Here is a 25,530-nt window from a genome sequence, read left to right as displayed (position 1 = left end):
ACTTTGAAAAGGTCTCAGTGTTACTATGTGACTTTTACAGTTGTATTTATTTACTTTTGTTGGCAGAAGTGTGCATTATACATTTGAGCTTACCCTGCAGCCTAAAAATACTTTTTTATTATCCTGATCCTAAACATATTTACTTAGAAGTCTCATATATTTCAAATTAGCTTACTGCATACTGCAAAGGACAAGAGTCACAAGGTGAAAGCAACACATGAAGAGGGGACTAGAGAGAAAAGAACTCTGCAAATGTACAAATAGAGGAAATAGTTGATCCATCATAACGTCACAAGGAAGGGAATCCAAAGAAAAAGAACGTAAAGGGGAAAGGGAGTAAGACAAAAAAAAAAGCTTAGGTTTGTAGATCAAAAGAATAAATTGAAAAGGAACATCTGAAGAAGAGGGAACCTGTGGGATGAAGCAAATATTGGTGACGGTATGTATTAAAAAAAGAAAAGCTGAAAGATATACCAGAGCAGTAGAATGTAAACATTTGTAAACCAAAAGAAGCTCTAAATGAGTATGTTGAAGAAAATGAAGGCAATGGAGAGGCAAAAGAATAAGAGTGATATGATCAAAATGAAAAGCAGAATAAACAAGCAGAGCAGCAGACTCAAGAATTGAGGCTGCAGATAGAAACAAGAAAGAAGGACATATCAAGAGAAGGAAAAGTAAGGAATTAACCATAGTATAGCCTAGAGAATAAGCAGGTGAAATTACAGTACAAGAACTTAGTAGTGATGTGAATAATGGAAAAAAAGCACAGAGCAAGTGTGGCTGCTGGTCTCCAAGCAATGTTTTTTATGGCTCTCAAAGATACCACTGGATTTTGCAACAACAACAAAAAGGTTTTTGTAAAAAGTAGGCACAACATGGCAGTGGGCGGAGTTCAGAACTGTAATGAGGATGCAAATCATATCTTCCCTGGTCATCAGATTGATAATTTGATGAGCGGAGATGGCGTGATAACCTCATCAATGGATCTGCTCAGATGGAGGCGGCAGCTTTGTGCCTTTATGAGTGTGCAAGCATAGGAGCCAACTCCTAGGGGCTGATGTCCCTTCAGCTCCCCCCCCCCAATATTTGAGGGTGCTGGAACCAGGGGCGGAGCTAGGGGGTGGTCCGCCCTGGGTTCCACTATGGGGGGGTGACAGTCGGCGCCCCACCCAGGGACTCCCAAGGCGAGCCCCTCCAGCCTCCCGGTAAAAAGCCCGCTCGGCACGGTGCGGCACGTTGCGCCCAGTGGACTATCTACCTGGAGCCTGGACGCTCCGTTTAGAAGTGGGGGCGCACGATTCCCCTCTATGTAGCATGCATGTGCAGTGGAATGCTGCGCATGCGTACAACGTAGAGGGGATTGCACCCCCCATGACTTCAAAACAGAGCCTAAATGGAGCGTCCAGGCTCCAGGCAGATAGCCCACTGGTGTGGCGGGCGTGCTGTGCCAGTGGGCTATCTACCTGGAGCCTGGACCCTCCATCTAGGCTCCATTTAGAAGTCACGGGGCGTGCGGTCCCCCTCTACGTAGCACGCATGCGTCGTTACGTAGCAGCGGTGCCCCCCCCCCAGGTGCATGGCAATTTGCCACCCCAGGTGTCACGGAGGCTCGCTACGCCGCTGGCTGGAACCCCCACAAGTTGATGAGCATTGCCATTCAAATGGTGTCCATGCGCCATGTCATGTGATTAATTATGCCCCCCCCCATATTTTGTTCAAGTTGGCACCCCTGTGTGCAAGTGTGGAGTGGCCAAACTCACTTCACATGTGGGTCCCAATCCACCACTGGCATGTGGGTCCAAGAAGGTTGGTCACCTCTATATATCTGTATACCCAAGAAGAAGGATTGATTACTTCACAGCCTAGCAATAGAGAAAAAGATGAACAGCAGGAGGCATGGAAGAAGCTTAATTCAAGAAAGTGAACTTCAGTGGGGAAAACAGTTTGAAAAATTGAGGGAAAATATATGGAGTAGGAAGATATGCATTAAAATTATAGTCAATATTAAACTGATGGAGAAGGGCTAAAAAGTGACAAGTATCAAGAGCTGAACCAAGATCAAAGGAGGAAATAAAAGAACCAGAAAGAGAACCTGAAAAAGAGTGCCTTGAGAAACAGGAATGAAACCAAGACAGAACATTAGCATGAAATCTTAAATGATATAAAGAACCAATAAAACAAGACTAATACATAGCATCAAAACAAAAAAACCAAATCTAAAAGAAGGGGCATAAAAGAAATACCCTGAGATTTAGCATTCAGTGAATACTAAATAATAGTTCTCCTTAGTTCTATCCCACCTTCTTTTGCACTGGGTCTTGCATGTTCCACCAGAACATATTCCCTGGGGCTGTGTCTCAGGATTTTATTCTGCTGCTACCTGCCCCTTTATAAGAAACTGTTCTACTTCTGGGTAAGATCCACCTGTGAATATATCCCTGAGGGAAGTATGTCTTTGGCTGAGGCCTCTTACACCTCCATGATTTTTAAACTATTCAGAGTCTGAGTGTTTGGTGTAGGGTAGCACCTTGCTCCCAGTATATTTACTCACTTTTGTGTTTTTCCTTAAATGATCCATGCTTATTCAGTTACAAAATAACACCGTGCATCTACCGTATGAGCCTCTTTTGAAGACAAACAACTGCCTAAGGCATGGAGTGTTAAGGTCCTAGAACTAAATAAGTTATTGAGGAGCAGGGGGAAGGTGGACAATTGTTCAATATTTCTGTTTACAAAGAGCCGCTAAATAGTTACACCGAATAGTTTGGTCCAAGGCCTTTGTAGACACTCAATAGCACATTATATAGCACCTTTCAAGTGTCCAAAGTGTTTCACATAAAATAGCTCAGTAATCCTTAAAGCAGTGCTGTCAAATAGGCCAGTATCATTATCCCTATAATACAGATACAAGGTGTGCCTTTGCGTTGTCCTGAGGCTCAGAATATAAAAGCTTGCCTAAGGTATTATATCCTTTGTGGGTCCAGTAAAATTTTAACTGTGCCTTCTTGTTTTATTGCAAAGTCAGAATTTTAATTATGTGTTAGGTACAGTTGGTTGATAATAATTTATGCTAACTTGGTTTTTAATTATTACACTTTTTCCTACATAGGACTGAGCAGTGTTGTTGAAGCTGGATCCCACTGTGAGAAAGCGTGCAATCCTCGAATGGGAAATTTAGGATATGGGCGTAAGTTGTGGACAGATACAAAGTGTGGGGACAACTCCACAGAGTTTTACTGTTCCTACAGTGAGAATGCAGACTTCATATGCAAGCAGCCTAAGTGTAGCAAATGCAACTCCAAGCATGCCCATCTGGCTCACTCACCTTCTGCCATGGTTGACTCACCCTTTCGGCTGCCATACACATGGTGGCAATCAGCACAGGGGGTGAACAGGGAGAAGATCCAACTGAACTTGGAAACTGAGTTTTATTTCACTCACTTAATCATGGTGTTCAAGTCACCAAGACCGGCAGCCATGGTCTTGGAGCGATCTCAGGATTTTGGGAAAACATGGAAACCTTACAAATATTTTTCCACTAACTGCTCAGCAGCCTTTGGGCTGGATGATGATGTAACCAAGAAAGGAGCAATTTGCACTTCTAGATACTCCAGTCACTTCCCTTGCACTGGAGGAGAGGTGAGTTAATTAAGATATAAAAAACTACAAACTAGATTTATTTTGACTCTAGACTTTAGTTTTTTCATGATATTTGCATGCCACACTAAACCAGTGGCCCTCCAGATGCAGTTGGACTACAATTTGTATCATCCCTGCCCATTGGCTATGTTGGCTGGGGCTGGTGGGAGTTGAAGTCCAACAACATCTTGAGAACCACAAGTTCCTTATCCCAGCACTAAATCATGATTTAGTTTCAGCATGATGCGCACAAACCACAATTATCGTTGGACTTGTACACTCCCCTTTCTTGTGCAGCTGAGAGGAGGAGTTTGGAAGCTTTCACTCCTGCATTTTAGTTAACCACAGCATTCTGTGCCATCCAAAGTGGGAACTGTGGTTAACCATTAACTATGGTTTATTTCCCAAGTCAGTTTCAGAAACCACAGTTTCTTCACACAGTGCATAGTTAAACTACCATGAGATGTAGTGATGGCCATGGATGGCTTGAAAAGATTAGACAAATTCATTGAGGATAAGGCTACTAACTAATGAACACTGTGTACAACTTCGAAGATCAGAGGCAGCATGTTTCTGGATATCAATTGCTGAGGAACATGAGCAAGGAAGTACAACTAAACTCATGTCCTGCATATGGCTTCCCATTGGCATCTGGTTGGCCACGGTAGGAAAAAAGTGCTGGCCTAGATGGGTCTTTGGCCTCATTAAGGAGGGTTATTTTTATGTTTCTAATGCTGTCTACAGTTACTGTTTCTTCTTTGTGCAAGAATGGGCCATAAGTGTTTGGACAGCAGTGGATATAGATACAGATGGAGTATACTCAGTATAGTGTTATGTTTTCCAGTATATTTTTGGGATTGTGGCCAACAGAAGCCACCCTTTCTGAGAATGCAGCCTGCCCCTTGTGAGGGGAATACAGGTCTCACCTGCTAAGTGAGGATAGAGTTATTACACAAATGTACTGTTTCCCATCATCACAAGGGATGAGAGTGGGAAGCACTATATGGCTATAGGTGTTCTGAGTGCTAGACACACACACATCTTTTTCCTTGGTGCCATGAATGGGGGTGTAAAGGAACTACTTCGAAGCATGTTCTCCCTTCCTGATGAGCCACCTCCATTGCTTACCTTTGTCCTTGCAGCCCCAGTTGCATGTGTGGAGTTGAGGATCCTCTGGGTGATGGCATCTGGTGGGTGTTGATACAGTATCTGTACAATGGTGAGAAGTCGGGAATTAGACATATTATTTGTTTATAAATTTAGTCAATTGATTGCTTCTCCTTGGTTGTTCATGTTCATTGTTTGTGCAACTTCGGTGCAAAGTGCTCCCTTTGTGTAAAAATGCCCATCATAAAAATCCCAACTTCGGTATTCCTAGTTATGTGCTCATGGATATAGGAGATGGAATCCCGACTTGTACAGCTTGTTATCAAAAATATTGCTCACTTGCTGGGTCCTCTAGAATAACTGGCTCCAGACTTTGTTGAAATCCTTTCCTCCATTGTGACTGTGGAGGAAGAGGGGAAAGCCATGGGCAGTCATCTGGGGATCTCTGTTTGGAGTGTTATGCCACTCTCCTTTGCTGCACACCATTATGCCATTGTTACATGGTTGGGACTGACCCCTGCTCTGAGGGAACATAGGATTCTGACTAATTTCCACTCTTCCGTGACCACAGGTGTCTGTTCTGCCACTTCAAACTTGTGCCAGAGCAAGGGTATTGCTATGGTGACATAGTGTTGTGATCTGCCAGCATGAGAAAGTTTAAGACTAACCTCATCCTGCCTTATGCATAAACCAGGCCACAAACTGTTACAGAAAGATGTTCATTTAAGATGTCAACATTGTTTCAAGTTTTCAGGAAGTGTTGAGTGCAGGGGGCTTGGAGATCACACAGATTACATATTAAAGCACTCTGCATTTTAACACTATTTGTATTTATTTGCAAAGTAGTACCAGAAGCTTTTTGGTGACCAGATGGCAGGACTGCAGATTTCGCAAACATCACATTTAATTTATTACAGCCAGCTACATTCAAGCAATTACTTGTAACTGCCAATAGTAACATGTACCTCACATTAAACAACACAAGAGGTTATTGAGCTGTTTTGAGTTATGGAGGACGTACTTCTACTCATAGTAGTACCTAATTTCAGACATCTGGAAACAGTCATTCATTCCAGTTTAAAATGCACAGTTATCACGAACTGTCCAGCTAAAATGGTCTCATGCACTGGTATACTGTGTTCATTCCATGTCTAGCAAAGTGTTGGCAATATATAAGCATTAAATCACAGTTTCAATAATAATAATAATGACGACAACAACAACAACAACAACAACAACAATGATAATAATAAATCTTTAACGAATAACTAAGGTTGGTTTTAGGCAGTAACAGCAAAGCATGTATTTATGCTGCATATAAATCCAAATGCAGGACCCCTCCCCTGGTTACAGTTATATGGGTGTACACCTGTACAAAGTTGTAAGGTTCAGCAACATAGGCCATTAGGTATAAAAGTAATAAGAAAGAGAATCATAGCTAGGATATAGAGTAGCTGTTTATTATTTTTGCAATAAGTTAAAGGGGATTAGGGACCAAAGCATTAAACACATCCCGCATTAAAAGTTTGAGTGCTATTAGACTCCAAGCAATACAAAAATTAGAACCTTCATCTTTCCCATCGGTCAAAGGAAAATTAATAGCTAAATACATTTTCCTCATTCTGAAACATAGATAAAAAGAGAGTATAATTATTTAATCAACTTTTGCAAGTTCTATGAAAGTAAAGTTTTTGTGTGTGGAACTGACTGGAATGCAGGATAAAGTTCCTTATTGGATAACTATATTTTGGGGAAGGTTGATTGCTTGAATCATGTTGCTGCTGACATGGAAATTCAGAAGGCTCCAAAATATTTAGCTTGCCAAAGTTGCAGAAACTTGTAACATTCAAAATTATACTACTGAGATGTACAACAGCTTGCCTATTTTGGCATTTTTGCACAAGTTGGTAAAGCAACCCTGAATTGACTGGATCACACCAAGCTCTAAGTTGGGGGATCCTTATAACACAGAGATACAGAGGTGCATTCATATAATGGAAATCTGAACTTGCTTCACAGTCTATTTTTGAGGCATAAAGTATTTCTTAACCCTCCTTTTGTTTCCTGTCACATCAGAGCAGCAGGAATGGAAAATGCAGACATAATCTGAATGAATTAAACTACAGTAGTCACAGAGGCAGAACCAGATCTTTTGAAGGTATCTCCTATATTCTTGTGAAGTCATGAAGTGACACGAAAGAATCACTTTTGATTGTAGATCCCAGTCCTGAAAGAACCATTTTCCTGCTTGTGCCATTAAAAAGTTGAGTGGCCACAGCTCAAGGGGAAGATTATCTGGTTTTATGTTTTAGGCGCAGCAAATGAAAAAAAGCCAAAACCAGCTTTTCGTTCATGGAAAGGGTAGTTCAGGGGTCGGCAAAGTTTTTGTGGCTTGGGCCGGTTCATGGTCCTGCAGATGCCACAGTGGGCTGGAGTGTGCATGCACACGTGCACACGCTATTTCCGTCGCTCCTTCTAGTGCAGAGGAGGTGTGCGCGGCTTCCCATTGGCTGCAGGAGCTTCCTGCAGCCAATGGGAAGCCGGCCAGTTTAGCGCAGCACATGGGAGCCAACGGAGGGGTCCCCGAGTGGGTGGCAGGGGTCCATGGGCCAGGTAAATGACTCCCATGGGCCGCTTGTAGCCCATGGGCCTTAGGATGCTGACCCTGGGGTAGACCGAGCAAGAAGGAAAATCAAGAAGGAAGCCATGTCATCTTTTCCTTTGATAGTTGCAAAAAAATAAATAAATAGTAATGCATATCATGCTCTCCTTAACAGTACAATCCTAAATGAGTCTACTTTGAAGTAGTCATATTGAGTCAATGAGGCATACTCCCATACATAAAGGACTGCAGACTAAAAGGGCAATCCTATCCATGTCTATCCAGAAATAAGTCCCATTAAGTTCATTGTGGCCCAGTGCTCATAAATAGGTGTAGGGATGTAGCCTTAGGCACTTAGGTGTATGTACCAGCTATTTCACTATATGTATAGAGATCATTGCTTCATAATAGCAATTAGGTTGTTTGAGTGCAAGCTTGTCAGAGACCACATTTCAACAAATTTATTTCATTCCCTCCAGCAATTTTCTTTTAAAGTCTTTTGTTCTTGAGAAATAGAGGAAGAGGCTTTTATTTGGGAGGGAAGACAAATTGAGTTAAGTTAAGCCTTAGTTGTGTTTAGACAAGACCCACTTACATAAATAGAAAATCGTAATCAGTTAAGTTCCATTGATTTCACTGGGTCTACTCTTAGCTTCACAAAATATGGATCCAACCTATTGTTTATTTATATAGTATCACCAGTGTGCATAATGCCTTCCAGAGTACAAATTCCTACCCCAAGGAGCTTGCAACCAAAAATTAAACACAGGAAGTGAAAGCAGTAGTGTCAGTTGCACATGCATATACTTAGCTACAGGCTGATGCTGCAGTCCTATACACAGAAATGTGGAATCTTTTTCTACCCAAGAGCTGCATTCCATCATGGAGAAGCTAATGGAGGCCATATGCCAGAGAGAGGTGTGACCAGATGCAAAAGTAGGCACATCTGACTCTTACCTTGCACAGCAGGCTAGATTTCAGGTATGCTAAATTTCAGCCATGCCATAGATATAAGAGACTTAAGTATCATGAGTCAAAACATCCTTAGTCACTATGCCACATGAGATCTCTCAAATAATTTTGTTCTCCACAGTGGCCTTCCTTCCATGGGAGTCCAGGATGGTGAACATAAAAATACAGTCCATACAATTTTTTTAAACATCTTTAAAACATCTAAAACCAAGCATACACAAAACAATGCCAGCTGCTGGAATTCCCATTGACATCCATGTGTCAAAAGCCAAGGGGAACTTTCAGTGCATGGGATAGACACACCTCCACTGGAAGTGAGTTCCACACCTTGGGAAGCACCAAAGAGAAGGCCCAGCCATGAGTCATTGCCCTGCAAACGATACCCATCAGTGGTCTTACTAACAGGGTTTCCTCTGCAAACCTCAAAGCATGGGTTGGCATGTATGTGGTGAAGATGCTATTGTTGCATGTCTAGATTCTCTGGAATGCATTTACACCTGTAGTGAACAGATCATAGTCTTTTATTTTATCGACTAATTTATAGACTCCCACTTTACTGAAAGGCAGCCAATTTCAGACTATGATAGCAACATACAAATCTATAATGTTGCCGAATAGTTTACAAAAAAAAAAAAAGGCAAGAGAATAATGCCACCAAACAAGAGAAACTCAGGTAGGCAGAATTAAAATATCCAGACTGACTGGGATTTCAGCCAATGCTCAAGACACTGGGAATAATAGGTTTACTCTCGTGGAAAGTGCCTTGGAATGTTTGATGGCTGCAATATGTTAAACTCTTGGCTCAACATCTCATCACAAACATGTTGCTTGGGAACAAGTTCAATGCTCAGGAAAAGTATGTGATGCTTGTTGACCTGCAAACTGAAATTCCTGCAACACCTCATCTAGTTCTGAAAGGGTCTTTAACCTGATGTTGTGTTGTTGTTTAGTCGTTTAGTCGTGTCCGACTCTTCGTGACCCCATGGACCTTAGCACGCCAGGCACTCCTGTCTTGCACTGCCTCCCGCAGTTTGGTCAAACTCATGTTCGTAGCTTCGAGAACACTGTCCAACCATCTTGTCCTCTGACGTCCCCTTCTCCTAGTGCCCTCAATCTTTCCCAACATCAGGGTCTTTTCCAAGGATTCTTCTCTTCTCATGAGGTGGCCAAAGTATTGGAGCCTCAGCTTCACGATCTGTCCTTCCAGGGAGCACTCAGGGCTGATTTCCTTAAGAATGGATAGGTTTGATCTTCTTGCAGTCCATGGGACTCTCAAGAGTCTCCTCCAGCACCACAATTCAAAAGCATCAATTCTTCGGCGATCAGCCTTCGTTATGGTCCAGCTCTCTGATTTATTGCATCTTGTACAACCTGATGTTGTACAAGATGCAATAAAGTTCTAAATAGACTTGCTGTTTTAGCCCTGGGGCACAGAGCTGTTAGGATCTCTGCCCTCGCTGTTGATGAAGTTCCAATTGCAAGTTTCTGGATATGATGCAGACCTTCGGACTGGAATAGTGAGATATTTGAGAACCAACAGCTGTTCCTGGGGCATGTTGGGATCTTTGAAAGCTTTCAGACAGGTCTGCAAAACCAATGCTTAACTAGTATGGGCAATATTGATGCAACTTGCTGAGTAAAGGAGGTTATTTGACCAATTTACCTGAATTAATCTATTGACACATGGGTCATTCACTTCTGCTGGCTATAGTACTGCATGCTTCTGGTATGTGTGCCTTTTTCAAGTCTATTTACCTAGGCTCAACCTGAAGGGTTCTTACGGTATATGCATTTCTACTTTCCTATGGTTCTATATAGGGCCCCTACTGTCCTGAAATATAGGGGTGTGACCCCTGGGTATGATGCATTGCTGTCAATTCGCATATGAAAATAGGGACATTTGTGCATTTGTAACATCCACATTCTCACACTGATAATTACTGGAACCACCTAAGAACACACAGCTCTACTTTACACACTGTTGGAAATCTATTATCCCACTTAAATGCCCATTTTATTCCTTTACTCTCCAATTGCCTGCGTAGCACTGACTTTTAAACCAGGGTGTGCTATTAAATCAGCTCCTAGAGTTTCTTCACAGAATGTTTAATGTTGTATTTCTGCAAATAAAAAACTCTTGGAACAGTTACTACCCCAAGAGGTTATGGGCCATGTAGGTGTATGGAAGAGAAGCAGTGATTATTTGATATCCAAGTACATGACTAAGTAGATTATGTACCCATTCTCAACTCAAACATTCATCAAAAATCCAAGGAAAGGGCAAAATCTGAAGAATCCCAATACAAAACTGTGCACATAAATGGGGTTATAAAAAGGCAACTCAACCCCCTCCACAGCAACATCTTCCTAAAAATGAAAAACCATAATAATAAAGTGACAGTATTTTACAAGCAACAGAAACAAGGAAATAGGGGATGTGCCTACCTAGAATACCTGAAATAAAAGCAGTACTGTACAAAAACATTTAAACACTGTATAAGTGAACTTCTAGGTTATGAAAGGTCTTGCTGAAAAAACTCAGCTTTTAAGGTGCCACATTTGTTACTTTTGTTGCTAGCTACATGTCCGTTTTGCCAGCTTCTGCTGCTGTGTGCTATGCTCAGAGGTGTGGGGGATATTCTGGGGAGTCAGCCAGTTTTTCTAATGACTTTGCCTCTGAACAAGAAAGCAAAGCAGCTCACTCGCTCTCCTGCTCATTCACTCTTCGGCTTAGTTTTGGGACGAAGTTCAAGCTTTGTTGGTCTGACATATATCAACAAGTAGTGAAGGCATGCCAAATCCAAGGACATAAATCTTTGGGGAAGGGGGAAACTTGCCTGAGGGGAGAGTATTTAAATATCATCTTTCTTGCTGATGGACCAAAAGGCTTCTCCATAGTTCAGGGTAGAGTGTGTTTACTGCTATTCCCATGGAGCACAATTTCTTTGAAAAGAAAGGCACATGATTAAAGTGCTATTTGAAATGAAGATTTTGCTTTTAAATGTGGGTACCTTGTCTCTATCTACAAAGATTTGTGGCAAGGAAACACTTAACTGTATTTCTATATGCATCAATTAAGCATAGTAAGCATATGGAGACACTTTAAAATGCTTTTTATCATAATTAAAATATGGATAACCCAGTTAAGCCCTCTGGCAAGCATAGTTCAGCAGGTGCAGATTCCCCGTCACTGTGGCTTCATGCCAGGAAAGTCTGCCCTTGTGAATTTCTGCCTGTCACACAGCTGTTGAAAGGCATAAAGCCTCTCTCAGTAAAATTTAGCAACGCTAGATGTATCAAAACTCCTCATTTTTGTGTGGTGAATAAGAGCCATGTAATCTTAATTATATAAGCATGAAGCATATAGTTTTAAGAATGTAAAAAAAACTACCATTGGTGTGGAGCAAGTGTCACTATAATGTAGTTCCAATGAAAATCTCACAGTGAAGCTGCTTTTAGGGCTAGGAGGGAAGTTTCCATTGATGTGAGAGCCAGACTAGATGATCCTGAACTGATGGCAAACATATTAGTGTACTGTCCCCTCACCAACCATCATAAAACCTGCAACACACCACCTGTGTGATTCGTGAGAAGACCATAATATCATTTGTTATGACAGAGGCTAAGGAGTTCCATTTGTTTTCCAGTGTGCTTTGACCATTTGCCCACTTTCTTTCCTTTTTTTCATTCTTAATACCATAAAAAAAAATTATATAATTTGGCTACCTCTTGGTTCAAGATATAGGGGTATAGGATTGAGGCTGATAGAGAGAAGCAGGCTGTTCTGGTATCTTGGAGAGACAGAGAGCTGGGGACAGGCTCCATTCCCTGAGAAAACTGAGCAGGGTCCGGGTGAGAAGAAAGCAGAGTTCAGTCACATCCACACACCGAGCTTCTATTAAAAGCAGCACAATTAGATTTCTAGCCCTGGTGATGGGACCAAATTATGGGTTCAGAACAAAGTCAAAGTGCCTGGGGGGAAAATCCATTTACCTCTCATAGTATTTGCTTTATAAACATTACTAGAATGGGAAATGCAGTGTCAGCAAGACACAAGTGGCAGCTGTCTCAATGGTCCTTTTGTCATATTGATTGACTGCCATCATGGATATAAAATACGTAATTTCAGAGATTTTTTTTAAATGCATCTTCTGATTTGAAAGAAATTATTCACTGATTGATGTGACTGACTAAAAAGTGATTACCGGTATTTCTCTGTAGAAATTAGATGGGTTGCGTGATTTCTTATTTCTGTAGTTTCTGACCTCGCACAAAGTGGGGGCTGAAGTGCACAATATGACTATACAAAGGCAGATGGAATACCGTTAACGCTTTTCACTACAAAGACATTTGTCACTCAGAAGCCACTTGATCTGATAGCCAGACAAAGATACTGTACAGTGGAAGAGGACAATAAGCAATAGTGGTCGACTTAAAGCTGTATACACTTCCTGTGTCTTGTTAATTATTTGCAGCTTCTGCCATGAAATATATTTGTTCTACAGGCAGACTATATGTAGGCTTGTATTTTCATTTCATTTAAGATTTGAGAGAAAATGTGCCAAGCAAGTCAGATAAATCTTTGATAGTTGCAACAAGAAAAGGTTAATTAAGATGGATGGATTTCAAGTATCTTATTACTAATCATTTTACTTACGTTAGCAGAAATGTTTAGGGTAGATTTGTGATAAGACCATACATTTCAAATTGGAAAGGCCAAAGGAAAAAAATATAAATTTTAGCTGAAGGCTATGTAAATGTTTGAGAGTTTTGTTTGGAAGAAGCAACTGCACCTTATTATTATTTATTGAATTTCTTGCCTGCTCTTTACCATGAGGTCCCAGGGTGGGTTATGATATAAAAATACAATGTTAAAATCAGCACAAACAATTTGCTGCGGGGATAGGATTCCACAGCTTATCACAGAGAATGCCCTGTCTTGGGCTGACACCTGCAGAACTTCTGAGGGTGGCAGAACCACCAAGAGGACCCTTCTGCCAATCCAAGAGGATCTGTCTTGAACAAAGTAGTATTTCCAAAATTTAGTCAATTTCTTTCCAGAAGAGACTCACCTGGCACCTTTTACATATTTTACTTACTTAGAAAAGGTGTTTCTAATAATAGTTCTGTCTGGCATTTGGGAGGTTGTGGACATAGCATGTTAACAACTGACAAAATATTTAATGATTTTAGGTTAATTTTATGCTGGCACCTCTGTAAAGCACCTTGCATATTGATGGCGCTATGCAAATAAACAACAACAGCAATAATAAATTGAATGTACCAAGTGCTAAAGTTCTTCAAATAGAGGGACTGGGGAACGACCTAACATGGGAAGCTGCTTCCTACTCAAGTCACAAATATGAAATAATTTATTAGTGATGGGGGGAATCTACTTTACACATGCTCAAAGACACCCTGTTCTTTACTGCTGCTTCTTATGACGGTGGGTTTGATATCAGTATGGAAAATATATAACATTCAGCCTACCTGGCAAATGGACAGTCATACCTGGGTTTGCTTCCCTTCTTTTATAGTTACTGTGATTTGTGATTTTAGTCAATACTTTGAACTTCTCTGTCTTTCATAAAGTGTAAATATAGCATGGAATCTGTAGTGTCATGCATGGATGGTATGTGTGTGTGTGTGTGTGTGTGTGTGTGTGTGTGTGTGTGTGTGTGTTTCTACGGGATACTTGGAGTGGGTGTAAACAAACCCTTGCTAGCTATAAATCATAGCTGTGACTGTGTTCTTTGATCTCTTTGTGGATTCAGCGTAAAAGTGTAGAATATTAGCTAGCAGATTAATATTCTGTGAAACTGCATTCATTTAAAAAAGAGATATTGAACATGGTAGTTGAGCTTTCTTACAGCTAGTAAAGTTGCTATTAACTTGTGATCATTTCTTAGACACAGAAAACCACAACTTCAATGGGGAAACCATCTCTTCCTCCTGAGATGCTGAGACATCACTGTTGCTACTCCTTAGTGAGGAAAATACTGTATATTGTGTATGTTCTCAGTGTTTATTATTATTTCACACTGAAAGCCTGGCAGGTAACAGACAAGGCAGGTAACAGACTTAACCAGAATATATAATGTAGGATTGTTCCCTTGTCCAGGAAATTTATATGGTACAATCTAGTCAACTTGGTCTAACTGGATAGTCAACATCTTGAAGAAGTGCCCAAGTTATGCTGGCATTGCTGAATTTCTAGAATAAGAAGTATTGTCACTTCAACAAACCAGGAAGTCTATCCTGGAACCTTTTCTGTTGTGTCCTAAGTACATGTATAAGAGTTGATTCTGTTTTACTCAGTATTGTGAGAAAAGAACTCTACACATGCTCATGGCCACCATAATTACTTACCATGTACAGTACAGTTGTCTTGACTACAAGTTCTCTGGCTAAAGGTTGCTGGCTTGATGAGCAGAATGTTTTAGGATTTCCTAGGCTTCTGCTTCTATAGACATGAAGGACAGTATCTAGTTGTGTAGGTGCTGGAAGAGAAAATTAGAATAATTTACTACACTAAGACTTAACAAAGTGTGAGTAGAAATATATTGTTCTAGGCCTGTTATTTGTGCGCAGAGTTATAGTGGCAGAACACCCTTTGAAGTAGAAGTGCATAGCTTTGATAGGTCCCACATTTATTCACTTAACGTGAGATGTATATTTTACTTTTAAACATTTAACCAGTCTGGTTCTTAATACATATAATATATTTTTATTGCTACCAGTTCAGTTTCTTGGAAAAAAGTTGAAAGCATCAGCCACTGTTGCAGCTTTTACATTATGGAAATTCTCCCCTTGGGCACATATGTTTTACCCCCTACCCAATCACAATTTCTACAAATCAATGCAATTGCCAGCTGCAGATTTCCAAAACAGTTACTGGGAGGGTGATTGCTTTTAACTTTTACATCCCACTATAAACAGAACTTAGTTGGCCCAATAAAATCTCCCACTTGAGCTTTTCATATAAGAATAATAAAGGTTAAAAGCTCATCACCATTGTGGGTACTTTCTATAGGAAAACTGTGCAATTAATGGGTAGAGTTGGGTGCAGAGAAAAGAGGAATGTGTGTGGTTGTGGCAAGTAGGTGGTCTTTAAAGTATGTGTACTGTGAACTTTTTGCCCAGTTTTTGCTGGATCGTTCAAAGCTCCAACTGAGGTCAGAAGTAAACTATATTCTTTATCCATGTACAAAATTGAAACAAAGCCAGGAAACTAGAGTGGAAATAAGAATGAAGCAGTGTACTAGACCACGGCATGCATATCCACATGAGCCACAGACAGATTTGGAAGAGATGGATGCCCTAGTCCTAGTGGGACTTCTACTCTAGATAATTGGTTCCCAGACTTTGAACTAAAAGGACTTTATTATTGTTGTGGTCCCTCCTTTTGTCCACATTGCCTGACCTGAGCATTCCTAACTCTATAATCAGTTGTACTGTATTGTCCTCAAAAACCAATAAGGAACAGCCAAGGGCTTCATGAACATACCTGTACATATTTTAGATTCTATGGACTAGATAGAATATAAAACTTACAATTCCAGCCAATTTGTTTTACTAGTTTACTTCATTCTGCATATTTTTAGGTTTGAAAAGTGCTAGTTATTATTCAGCAAGTGCTGTTTGGCCTTTAAAAGTAAATGCACTATTTGTGTCAAGCATGATATAGTATATAATCTGCAGACAGGTCAACATTTAAAAAATGCACTGGTATGTTCAAAATGAATTATTTCATTTCTCAACATTCTCTTCCTTGAAAATTTGATCAATACCAGAAATAACAATAAGAAATCTAAGATACCATTTTAGTTTATCTTTAATCAAAGGAAGCTAGGGTGCCACTTTTTATTGCACTTTTCTCAGCCTGAATTTTCCATCATCCACTGAAAAGGAAATGAATGTCTAGAACTTGGATTGCATCCAAGCATTTTTTTTCTTTCATATCTGAAGGCATCTCATGTTCACAAACTGCTAAAAAGTCATTGTGGTCAGGGCTGTACGGCACTTAAATTTGAATAAATAGAAGAGCCTACAGATGTACACATGTTGTGGCGCTGGGATTCTTTGAGTTTGTGTTCATACCTGCCTGATACAGCCTTATTCCTGGATAAGTTTAAAAGGTTTGGCATGTTATAGAAAGGGAAACAAAAGCCTTTTGAAATGTGTTACTAATTATTTAGATCCTCCATCAAAAACTCAACACTTTTACTCATGGTAAACACAGCTCGTGTGCTCTGTTCTCTCACTGCCTTTCCCAGCCGAACTTTCCCCGTTTCAGTTTTAATGGTCCTTTAAAGGGAGGTTATTATACTGATGCGGGTGGCACTGTGGGTTAAACCACAGAGCATAGGGCTTGCCAATCAGAAGGTCAGCGGGTCGAATCCCCGTGACGGGGTGAGCTCCCGTTGCTCTGTCCCAGCACCTGCCCACCTAGCAGTTCGAAAGCACGTCAAAGTGCAAGTAGATAAATAGGTACTGTTCCAGTGGGAAGGTAAATGGCATTTCCATGTGCTGCTCTGGTTCGCCAAAAGTGGCTTTGTCATGCTGGCCACATGACCTGGAAGCTGTACGCCGGCTCCCTCAGCCAATAACGCGAGATGAGCGCCGCAACACCAGAGTCGGTCACGGCTGGACCTAATGGTCAGGGGTCCCTTTACCTTTACCTATTATACTGACAATCAGTGGAACGTGTATCCAATTTCATATACGTACAGATGGATACTTGATGGACAGAATACCACATAGTTATGCATCCAATGAGGATTTTTTATTTTGCTTGTTTTCTAATGCCCTGCTCACAGGCACCAAAACATCCAGTTGCAGTTGTCTCTGCCCCATTGGCTGCTGCGACTTTTGGCATGCTGACAAGGTTCACAAAGCAGACTGCTTCCATTCATTTCAGAAATGTAAATGCTCTAAATTCTAAAACCTTTTCTGCTCCTTTATAACTCCTCCCCAGCCTCCCAATCTCTAAGTGAAGTCAGGAAGTTCTAGAAGGCAGAAAGATCTTGGCCAGGAGAGAAGCTTGGATAAAAAGTACAGTGGGTTTAGACATGATGGTCCTGGAATCAATACCACAAATCAGTGGCAGCCAGAAGACGCAAAAATGACAGTCCAGTGAGGTGGTGGAATCAAATACTCAAATAACTAATGCTTCACCCTTAATAAAAGGAAAGGCTTTTGGCAAAAGATTATCAAAGCTCTGTACAAGTCACATCTCCTACTTTAAAAAGAGAGTATAAATGATTTTGACTTCCCCCTGCCCCAAATACGTTGGCTGTGCATAATGAAAATGAGAAGCAAATATATTTGCTGAATGCCTTTTTGCCACTTTTCCCCTTTGCTAAATTACCTCTGTGATTGTCACTTTCAGAACTGCTTTGGAGTGACCTTTTTAATACGCATGACATGAGCATTAAACATTTCCATGTTTCAAAAGCAAGATGTGTTGCAAAGTTTAATACAGAGAATATCTATATCCCGTTGGATGTGACATCTCACTGAAGCTTCACTGCCAGGTGTCAAATGAACTAGTATAGTTGGAACAAATTTTAAGTAACTAAAACCACCTCAAGACTCATCTGCACTGTACTGCTTAGTAGAACATTAAAATGGGTGACTGATTTATCTTTTTTCTGATCTACAGCCCTATGGTTTTATAATATGCCCAAAGAACAAGAAAATAACAAAAGGCAAATGTGTCAATATTGCACAGTGGAGTCATCACTAAAGAAACGTTTGCTCTGTGATGAAATTATACTCCACAGCGTCATAGACAGGATAGCATACAGCTGGAGTATGATGACAGTTTACTCCTTGTTTCATTCACAGGTGTTTCCACAACAGCACTAGCAGCCTTTCCTTGGGGGTAATCAGGTTCTAAAATCTTCACATTGCCAATTCCAGAGGTCAAGTCATATATTTTTCAGTCAATTAAATTCCAGGAAACTTTCCAGAGCTTGATGTAGTTTCATAGAATTGTAAAGTTGGAAGGGACCCTGAGGGTCATCAAGTCTAACCCCCAGCAACGCCGAAATCTCAACTAAAGCATCCATAACAGATGGCCACTTGATAAGTGATGCCAGCAGCCTTATGTACCCATTTTTTAAGACTCCAATTGGCACATCTCTTTATTATTCACTTACTCTGTCTTGTATATTATTTCCAGGTTATATACCGAGCTCTGTCACCACCCAATTCTGCTGATGATCCTTACAGTCATGAAGCTCAGGCACAGTTGAAGATCACTAACCTTCGCGTGCAGCTGCTTAAGCAACAATCCTGCCCTTGCCATAGCAATGACATGAATGCAAAACCTCCAGAACTAACCTACTATGCAATCTATGATTTTATTGTAAAAGGAAGCTGCTTTTGTAATGGTCATGCAGATCACTGTGTGCCCATCAAAGGATTTAAGCCTGTTAAGGCAGCAGGAGTCTTCCATGTGGTAAGTTTATGTTGGGATAAACCTTGCACAAAGTCTCAAGTATAGAGATCAATGTTCCGAAAATAAGGTGAATTGTTGAGCTTGGTGTCAGTTGCATGGAGAATTAGTCTCCTGAAAGTCAGAAAGAGAACAGAGTACAGACAATATATTATGACTTTCCCATACCTAAGGAATACTGTATCTAGAAGTTACCTAAATTAGACAAAAGTCTAGGCTACTTTAAAACTGTGAATATTTACATGATTTAAATTATAATGTTGGTTCACAATGTGAAAATAAGCTAATAGTATGTATATTTTGGCAGTCCAACGCAGCTCTGATACAAGCTTGCTTCTATGTATTGTCTTTATATAACCTGATTAGTGCATGCGCTGTATACCACCCATCTCACAAGTTTCGATTTCACAGGGATGTAGAACCTGAAATAGACTTTGAAAAGAAGCAATAAGTTGCAGGATTCAGCAGAGGTGAGGGAGAAACTGATATATGAGCTGTTTTCAAGGACAAGGCCTACATTATACCTGTATTGGTGAAATGATTTGGCACCCAATCTGATCTATGTTGGAAAACACCTAATCTGAGATCTGTTTATTTCCCAATGTAAAAAACAAACATATTACAACATGTATGCAAATGCACAAATATGAATGCTTGCATATCTAACAAAAGGCGAAACCATTAGTTTTCATATGATGTTTCCTTGGTGGAAAGTTTTTTCCAACTAGCTACAGAGACAAGATGGCAATCCCCAAGATTGCTGTGTATGTAACATAAATTGTCCTGGTTTATATTTCTCTTATGTACTTGTTCTGCAAGAGTTGTAGCAGAATGTTAACAAAGAAGGATAAACAAAAACATAGTTTGGCAAGACTTAACAAGCTAGCAAATCAAATCAAAAGCAAGGTCAGTGCATTACAATTTAAAACTACTGTTAGTACAGTGAATGTAGCCTGCATAGTGCTCAAGTAATACTAGTAGAACAGAGGGAGAAAAAGTGTAATGGCAGTTGTGTGTTATTTACAAGATATAATGATAAAATATTTCCATTTAGGCACCCACATTGATCATTTTAGCTTTTTGGTATTGCTGACAGGTACCTTGCAAAATTACCTTACCCCATATATGCCTAGTCAACCATTTCAATCAGTGGAACTGGCTCTGCTACAGGTGTCCCACTTGTTCTGCACTTTTAGCGTGGCAGCACCTATGCTTTAAAACTCTGCCTACTGATATCAGGCACTGATATCACTGTGCTGTATTCTTTTTGGTGCCTGCTTAAATCATCTTTGTTTAGGCAAGCCTATCCAGACATGTAGACACATAGATATTGCATGTCCTTTGGGAATTTTTTGACCTTTTTTCATCAATAATTTTTATGTTTAATTTCATTTCATTTCATTTTATTGTAAACTGCTTAGAAGTGGGGGTTTTCCCCTACAATCAAGTGCTATAGAATGTTTTTTTAAAAATAAAATTAAATAGATTAAACAAACAAAATATATAAAAAATTGTAGAGTAGGGTCAAAATGAAAATATATGAACATTAGTCAACATATATTTTACTAAAATCCAAAGCCACCTTTATTTTATATACTCTCCTTGTGGTAATTTTTTTTACCCGCAGCAGCATTTTGCTATTTATTTTGTTGGGAAAAAGCTAATATAACGACTATAATTTAAAAACCATTTTCTAAAGACCAATCCCTCTTTTATCCTTTCGATATTGTCCCTTGTGTGAAGCTTTACATTGTCTCAGTAAAAAAAAACCATAATATCTACCATAATAAGGCTGCAATAGTAGTGTAGAACTCAAATCATTATGCAATATAAACAATACTAATCAAAAGGGAAGTTTCAGGGGAGGGAGACAGGTCTTCTAGTGTACAAGAGCTGTTGTTAGTTGCTTCTTTCTCTGTATAGTACATTCAGGAACATAAGTCATGAAGTATTTTCTAAAAACCCAGACAATTTGAAAAGAAGTAATTGAATATATTAATTGAGGAACAAAAAGGCAATGGGAAGGCAATGGGAGGAAACATGCCCTAGCAACTGTCTTCATGTGTGAAAATCAGTCACTAATTTATCTTACACACATCAACTTTTGTAACACTGTTTGCCTTGCACAGTATAATGAGCGACATTACCAGAGAGCTGTCAAGCTAAGAAAGAAAGCAGTCTGGAAGTGGAGTAAAATGGAAAGGGCTAATGACAGAATGAAAAATAGCACGAAAAAAGAACTCTAGTTAAATGAACTCACTTGTGTCAATTCACAAAACAGTGAAACATCCTGGGAAATGTGTTATTTAGCTATGCCTCATAAAGATTCAAAATGGTAATGCCATAGCTGCCAAGTTATCCCTTTTTTAAAGGGATTTTCCCTGATGCTGAATAGGCTTCTTCGCGAGAAAAGGGAAAACTTGGCAGCTATGGGTAATGCTTGAATAGTATGGGGGTAAATGGAAATCGCTGGAGAATGTTTACATTCTGGTTTAGTCGTCACAAATGCATCATGGCTGGCTGAAAATCATGCATGCATATGAACATTCTAGTGCAGAATTATATACTTCATGGTGGTGGTGGCGGCAGCAGCAGCAGCAGCAGCAGCAGCAGCTGTTTCTTATTGATTTAACTCCCCAAACTTCTTTAGATCTTTCTTATTCTCAAAAGCTGCTTTCTCATTTTTCGTACATGACTGTGCAATCCTATATATGTCTACTCAGAAGTCATTCTGACTAAGTTCAGTGAGGCTAACTTTCAGGGAAATGGGTACAGGATGGCAACCTCAGTGACAGAAATATGGAATATATATACTGATTATCAAATTGAGACATACGGGAGCCAGAAAGGATGTGTTTGGTGTGTTGTTTTTTTACATAGCCAATGCCATGTGAGTGACGAGTTGCTGGCCCGCTTTTTACAACTAACTTTCTTGTGCTTAAAAAAATACATTTCAATTACAAATACCTGATTTACATACATACCATCCATAAGTATTTTTTTTTTCACCACCCTCCCTGGACCTCCAGTTCATACTTCATATCATGCTGGCTGCCCATTCATGCAATTCTTACAACCTACTATTAGGTTTGAAGCACCATGTGGCAATTTCTGACTGGAGAAATATTTCGTTCCTTTTACAAACCTGGACTTTTAAATTTCTATGATGAAGCTATACGACACTGGTCTCTTTCCCAAATAGCTTGTAGTATTACATGCAGCAGCCCTCATTAGTTGGCCTGCTACTAATAGGCAGACTTATGCAGGCTGTGGTAGATATTTTTTTCCATGGAGCTCTAAGCAAACCTGGCACCTACTTTAAGCATACAGTCCTTTTTCTTTTCTTTTTTCTTTTGCCTGTTATGAAGTTAGATAACAATTTCCAGAAAATTCTTCCTGGGTGGTCACTTTCCCCACTCTTCCATTGCCAGGAATGGATTGTTTTATTCAACGTGAATAGTTTTTTTCCTCTGGTTCATTCTTCATCAGCTTGAATATTTAGGCCTGTACCTGGAGCTATAACACTAATAACATTTTATCCTTCTGCAACCTTCTCAATCAGAGACTGTTATATTCTGAGTAGGATGAAAAGCAACACCAGTTCCCTCTTGACATTCCTTGCTCATCACTAGCTTTTCTACAGTGCCCGTTTATGACTCAGTCCATATTTTTATTTAAGAGGAGCCAAAACACTCCAGTTGTGATAATAGAATCATACAGCTAAGAAGGATCAAACAACTATCCATCTACCACTCCTCAAGGACCCTTTTATATAATAAATCTCAAGCAGAAAGAGGGTGTTGGCAGAACAAATAGCTTCAAGGAACATATCCAATTCAGATGCTGCAGGGGAAGTCAGAAATTACTAGGATTATTGCCCAGTTTGACCTGGGGAAATTCCTTCTGGATGCTAAATATGGTGTGCCATGAGACCCAAAACATTCCACATTATAAAGATCTTCACACCGTCTCTCACCAGCAACTTTGTCTGGACAAACAAGCTCAAAGAGTCTTTAAAATGCCTTGTAAATATAATGGGAGCAAAGTCATTCAGAAGGGTATTCTGAGCAGCAGCCTATTTGTAACTGTGGCAAAAATCTCTCTTTCTCTCTCTTATGAACTTTTTATGCCTTTTAGCTACCAATACTTTCATGATAAGAGCTGAATTTTCTGGATGTCAAGTACAGATTAAGAAGTTCAGTGCAGAGCCACTTAGATGTTTATATTTTTGCTATGTATGCCATAAAAGGTAAAGGGACCCCTGACCATTAGGTCCAGTCATGACCGACTCTGGGGTTGCGGCGCTCATCTTGCATTATTGGCCGAGGCAGCCAGCGTACAGCTTCCAGGTCATGTGGCCAGCATGACAAAGCCGCTTCTGGTGAACCAGAGCAGCACACGGAAACGCTGTTTACCTTCCCGCTGTAGTGGTCCCTATTTATCTACTTGCACTTTGGCGTGCTTTCGAACTGCTAGGTTGGCAGGAGCTGGGACCGAGCAACAGGAGCTCACCCCGTCGCAGGGATTCGAACCGCCGACCTTCTGATCAGCAAACCCTAGGCTCTGTGGTTTAACCCACAGCGCCACCTGATAAGCTATCTTGCCTACACTGTTTACTCTCCCTGAGTCACCCACATTCCAATAGGAAAATCTAATGGGTTAATTTACCACAATGAAATAACTCATTGTAAATAAAATTGAGTAAAAAGATGTGGAAGAAATTCTCTAACATTAATCCAAATTTTAAATCCAATTTTTGACATCAAAATGAAGGTGCTCACACTAGTGTCTAATCAAGAGAGGCCTACAGTAATAACCGTAAGCAATGGCATTTTAGTACAGCACAATAGCAACATATATGTGAGGATTGTTTATTTGGAGGAGAATTCTAAAGCTGTCATAAAACACAAAGAGGATATAGCAAGGGGTTCAGTACAATTTATAAAATAAATAATGGTGATAGAAGTACAGGTTATCCAATAACTAGGGGAAAGCATAATAGGTGCATACTGCTATTACCATGATTAATGGTTAGCACGTTTATAGCACATTTCAAATATTCAGAGTGCTTCATATACATCATCTCCATAAAACTTACAGCAGCCCTGGAAGGCAAACAAGTATCCTTGCATTGTGAATGCAGAGCTAAGGCTGAGAGATAGTTGGCTCCCGAGGAGGAGACTATACCGGTAGCTGCTTTGCTGTTCCTCAAACCCTCCTTAATATTTCCTTACAGTATTTGCCTCTAAAACAACTTCTTACCAATCTTAATGAGTGTTGATTATGTACATGAATCCTTGGGATTTGTTGCATAAACCTACAAGCATACAGCCATGAAAACTGGGACCCTGTCTCTGCACAAGGATGCTGTGTGTCGGCTTGATGCAGTGGGTCTCCCTCCTCACTCCATGCATTCAGTGTACCATTTCAAATATTCTGAACAGGACCCCTATTCAGTGCAGGTGTTGTGCTATTGCTGCAATGCTGGAATAATTCCATGTGAGCAAGCAATCAAATTCAACTGAAAAGAACAATTGAGCAGTTAACAAAAACAGTTAGCAAGTAGTTAGCGGGCAGACACATTTCCAAATTACCAGTGATTTCATAATGCCATAGGTGCACCTGCATATTATTTCTAGAAATGCCACTACAGCCATAGTTGTCACAGTTTGTTTCCCCTTTGTTAGGTCCATGGAAGGTGCATGTGCAAACACAATACTGCAGGAACGCATTGTCAGCATTGTGCTTCTCTCTACAATGACCAGCCATGGCAAGCGGCAAATGGCAGAACAGGAACTCCAAATGAATGCAGATGTAAGTAACAAGTTAATGGCAGTGCTACTGGGGTATCAGGATATGCAGAAATGGCCCTGGGTAAACAAATTAGAAAGCCAAAACCAATGCCACTATCCACAACATTTTAAAACATTGGTAACACCTTAGTTTACAAAGATGTTCATTCATTTACCAAGAAGGTGGCATTTGTTTGGCCTCCTTCAATTTTCCAATTTTGAGCTATTCAATTTTTCTCGGGGCACCTAAATAAATTATATATACTAGACACTGAAACACTAAATATTTTAATGTTTTAATTTACAATACAGTAGATACAGAGACAACAACAATTATACTGGATTTGCGTATCTGTCATAGGATAATCTGATCTGGTCTTCAAAATATTTGATTTGATATTTTCTTATTCTACCAAAAACATCATTATGGAAGGCTTGTGGTAAGTTGTAGCAGATTCACTCTAAATAGGCACATTAGAGTAACTAAACACTGATAATTTGCAGATATTGGAAACATCTTCAGGCTGACTTATACATTTCATTTTATTATTAATCAGCTCTCATAATGTGTAAGGGTTTTTTCTGCATTTTTTTTAAAAAAGAGCATCCTTAATTTGTCTTTTTGCTTATCTTGGCTGTGTTTCAGCCTGTAAGTGCAATGGACATTCTGACTCTTGTCACTTTGACATGGACACATGGCTGGCATCAAGAAACCAAAGTGGTGGGGTCTGTGATAACTGTCAACACAATACAGAAGGGCAGCACTGCCAGCGTTGCAAACCAGGCTACTACCGAGACCTCAGAAGACCCTTTTCTGCCCCAGATGCCTGTAAATGTAAGCTAATATGAATTTCTCAATATGAATATTTAAATACTAGATCATTCTGTTGCTCATTCTTATGCCAAGGTAAAAAAAAAAGTTTAGCATCTTCACATTTGTAAATGAAGGAACTACA

General features: G+C 40.0%; 1 protein-coding gene across 2 annotated transcripts in view; it reads left to right on the top strand.

Moving 5' to 3' along the window:
• NTN4 (netrin 4) overlaps positions 1–25,530 on the top strand; it is a 40,819-nt gene that overhangs the window by 3,545 nt on the left and 11,744 nt on the right. For both annotated transcript variants that reach the window (XM_035128088.2, XM_035128086.2), the window contains exons 2-5: positions 3,110–3,639; positions 18,507–18,785; positions 24,470–24,596; positions 25,221–25,409. In XM_035128088.2, the coding sequence (XP_034983979.2) occupies positions 3,110–3,639; positions 18,507–18,785; positions 24,470–24,596; positions 25,221–25,409 (1,125 nt within the window). The remainder of the gene's footprint in view (positions 1–3,109; positions 3,640–18,506; positions 18,786–24,469; positions 24,597–25,220; positions 25,410–25,530) is intronic.

The sequence above is a fragment of the Zootoca vivipara genome, chromosome 10 (assembly GCF_963506605.1).
Source record: "Zootoca vivipara chromosome 10, rZooViv1.1, whole genome shotgun sequence".
Taxonomy (NCBI): Eukaryota; Metazoa; Chordata; class Lepidosauria; order Squamata; family Lacertidae; genus Zootoca; species Zootoca vivipara.
Note: the sequence above shows the minus strand (reverse complement) of the source record. Positions and strands in the feature narration are given on the sequence as shown.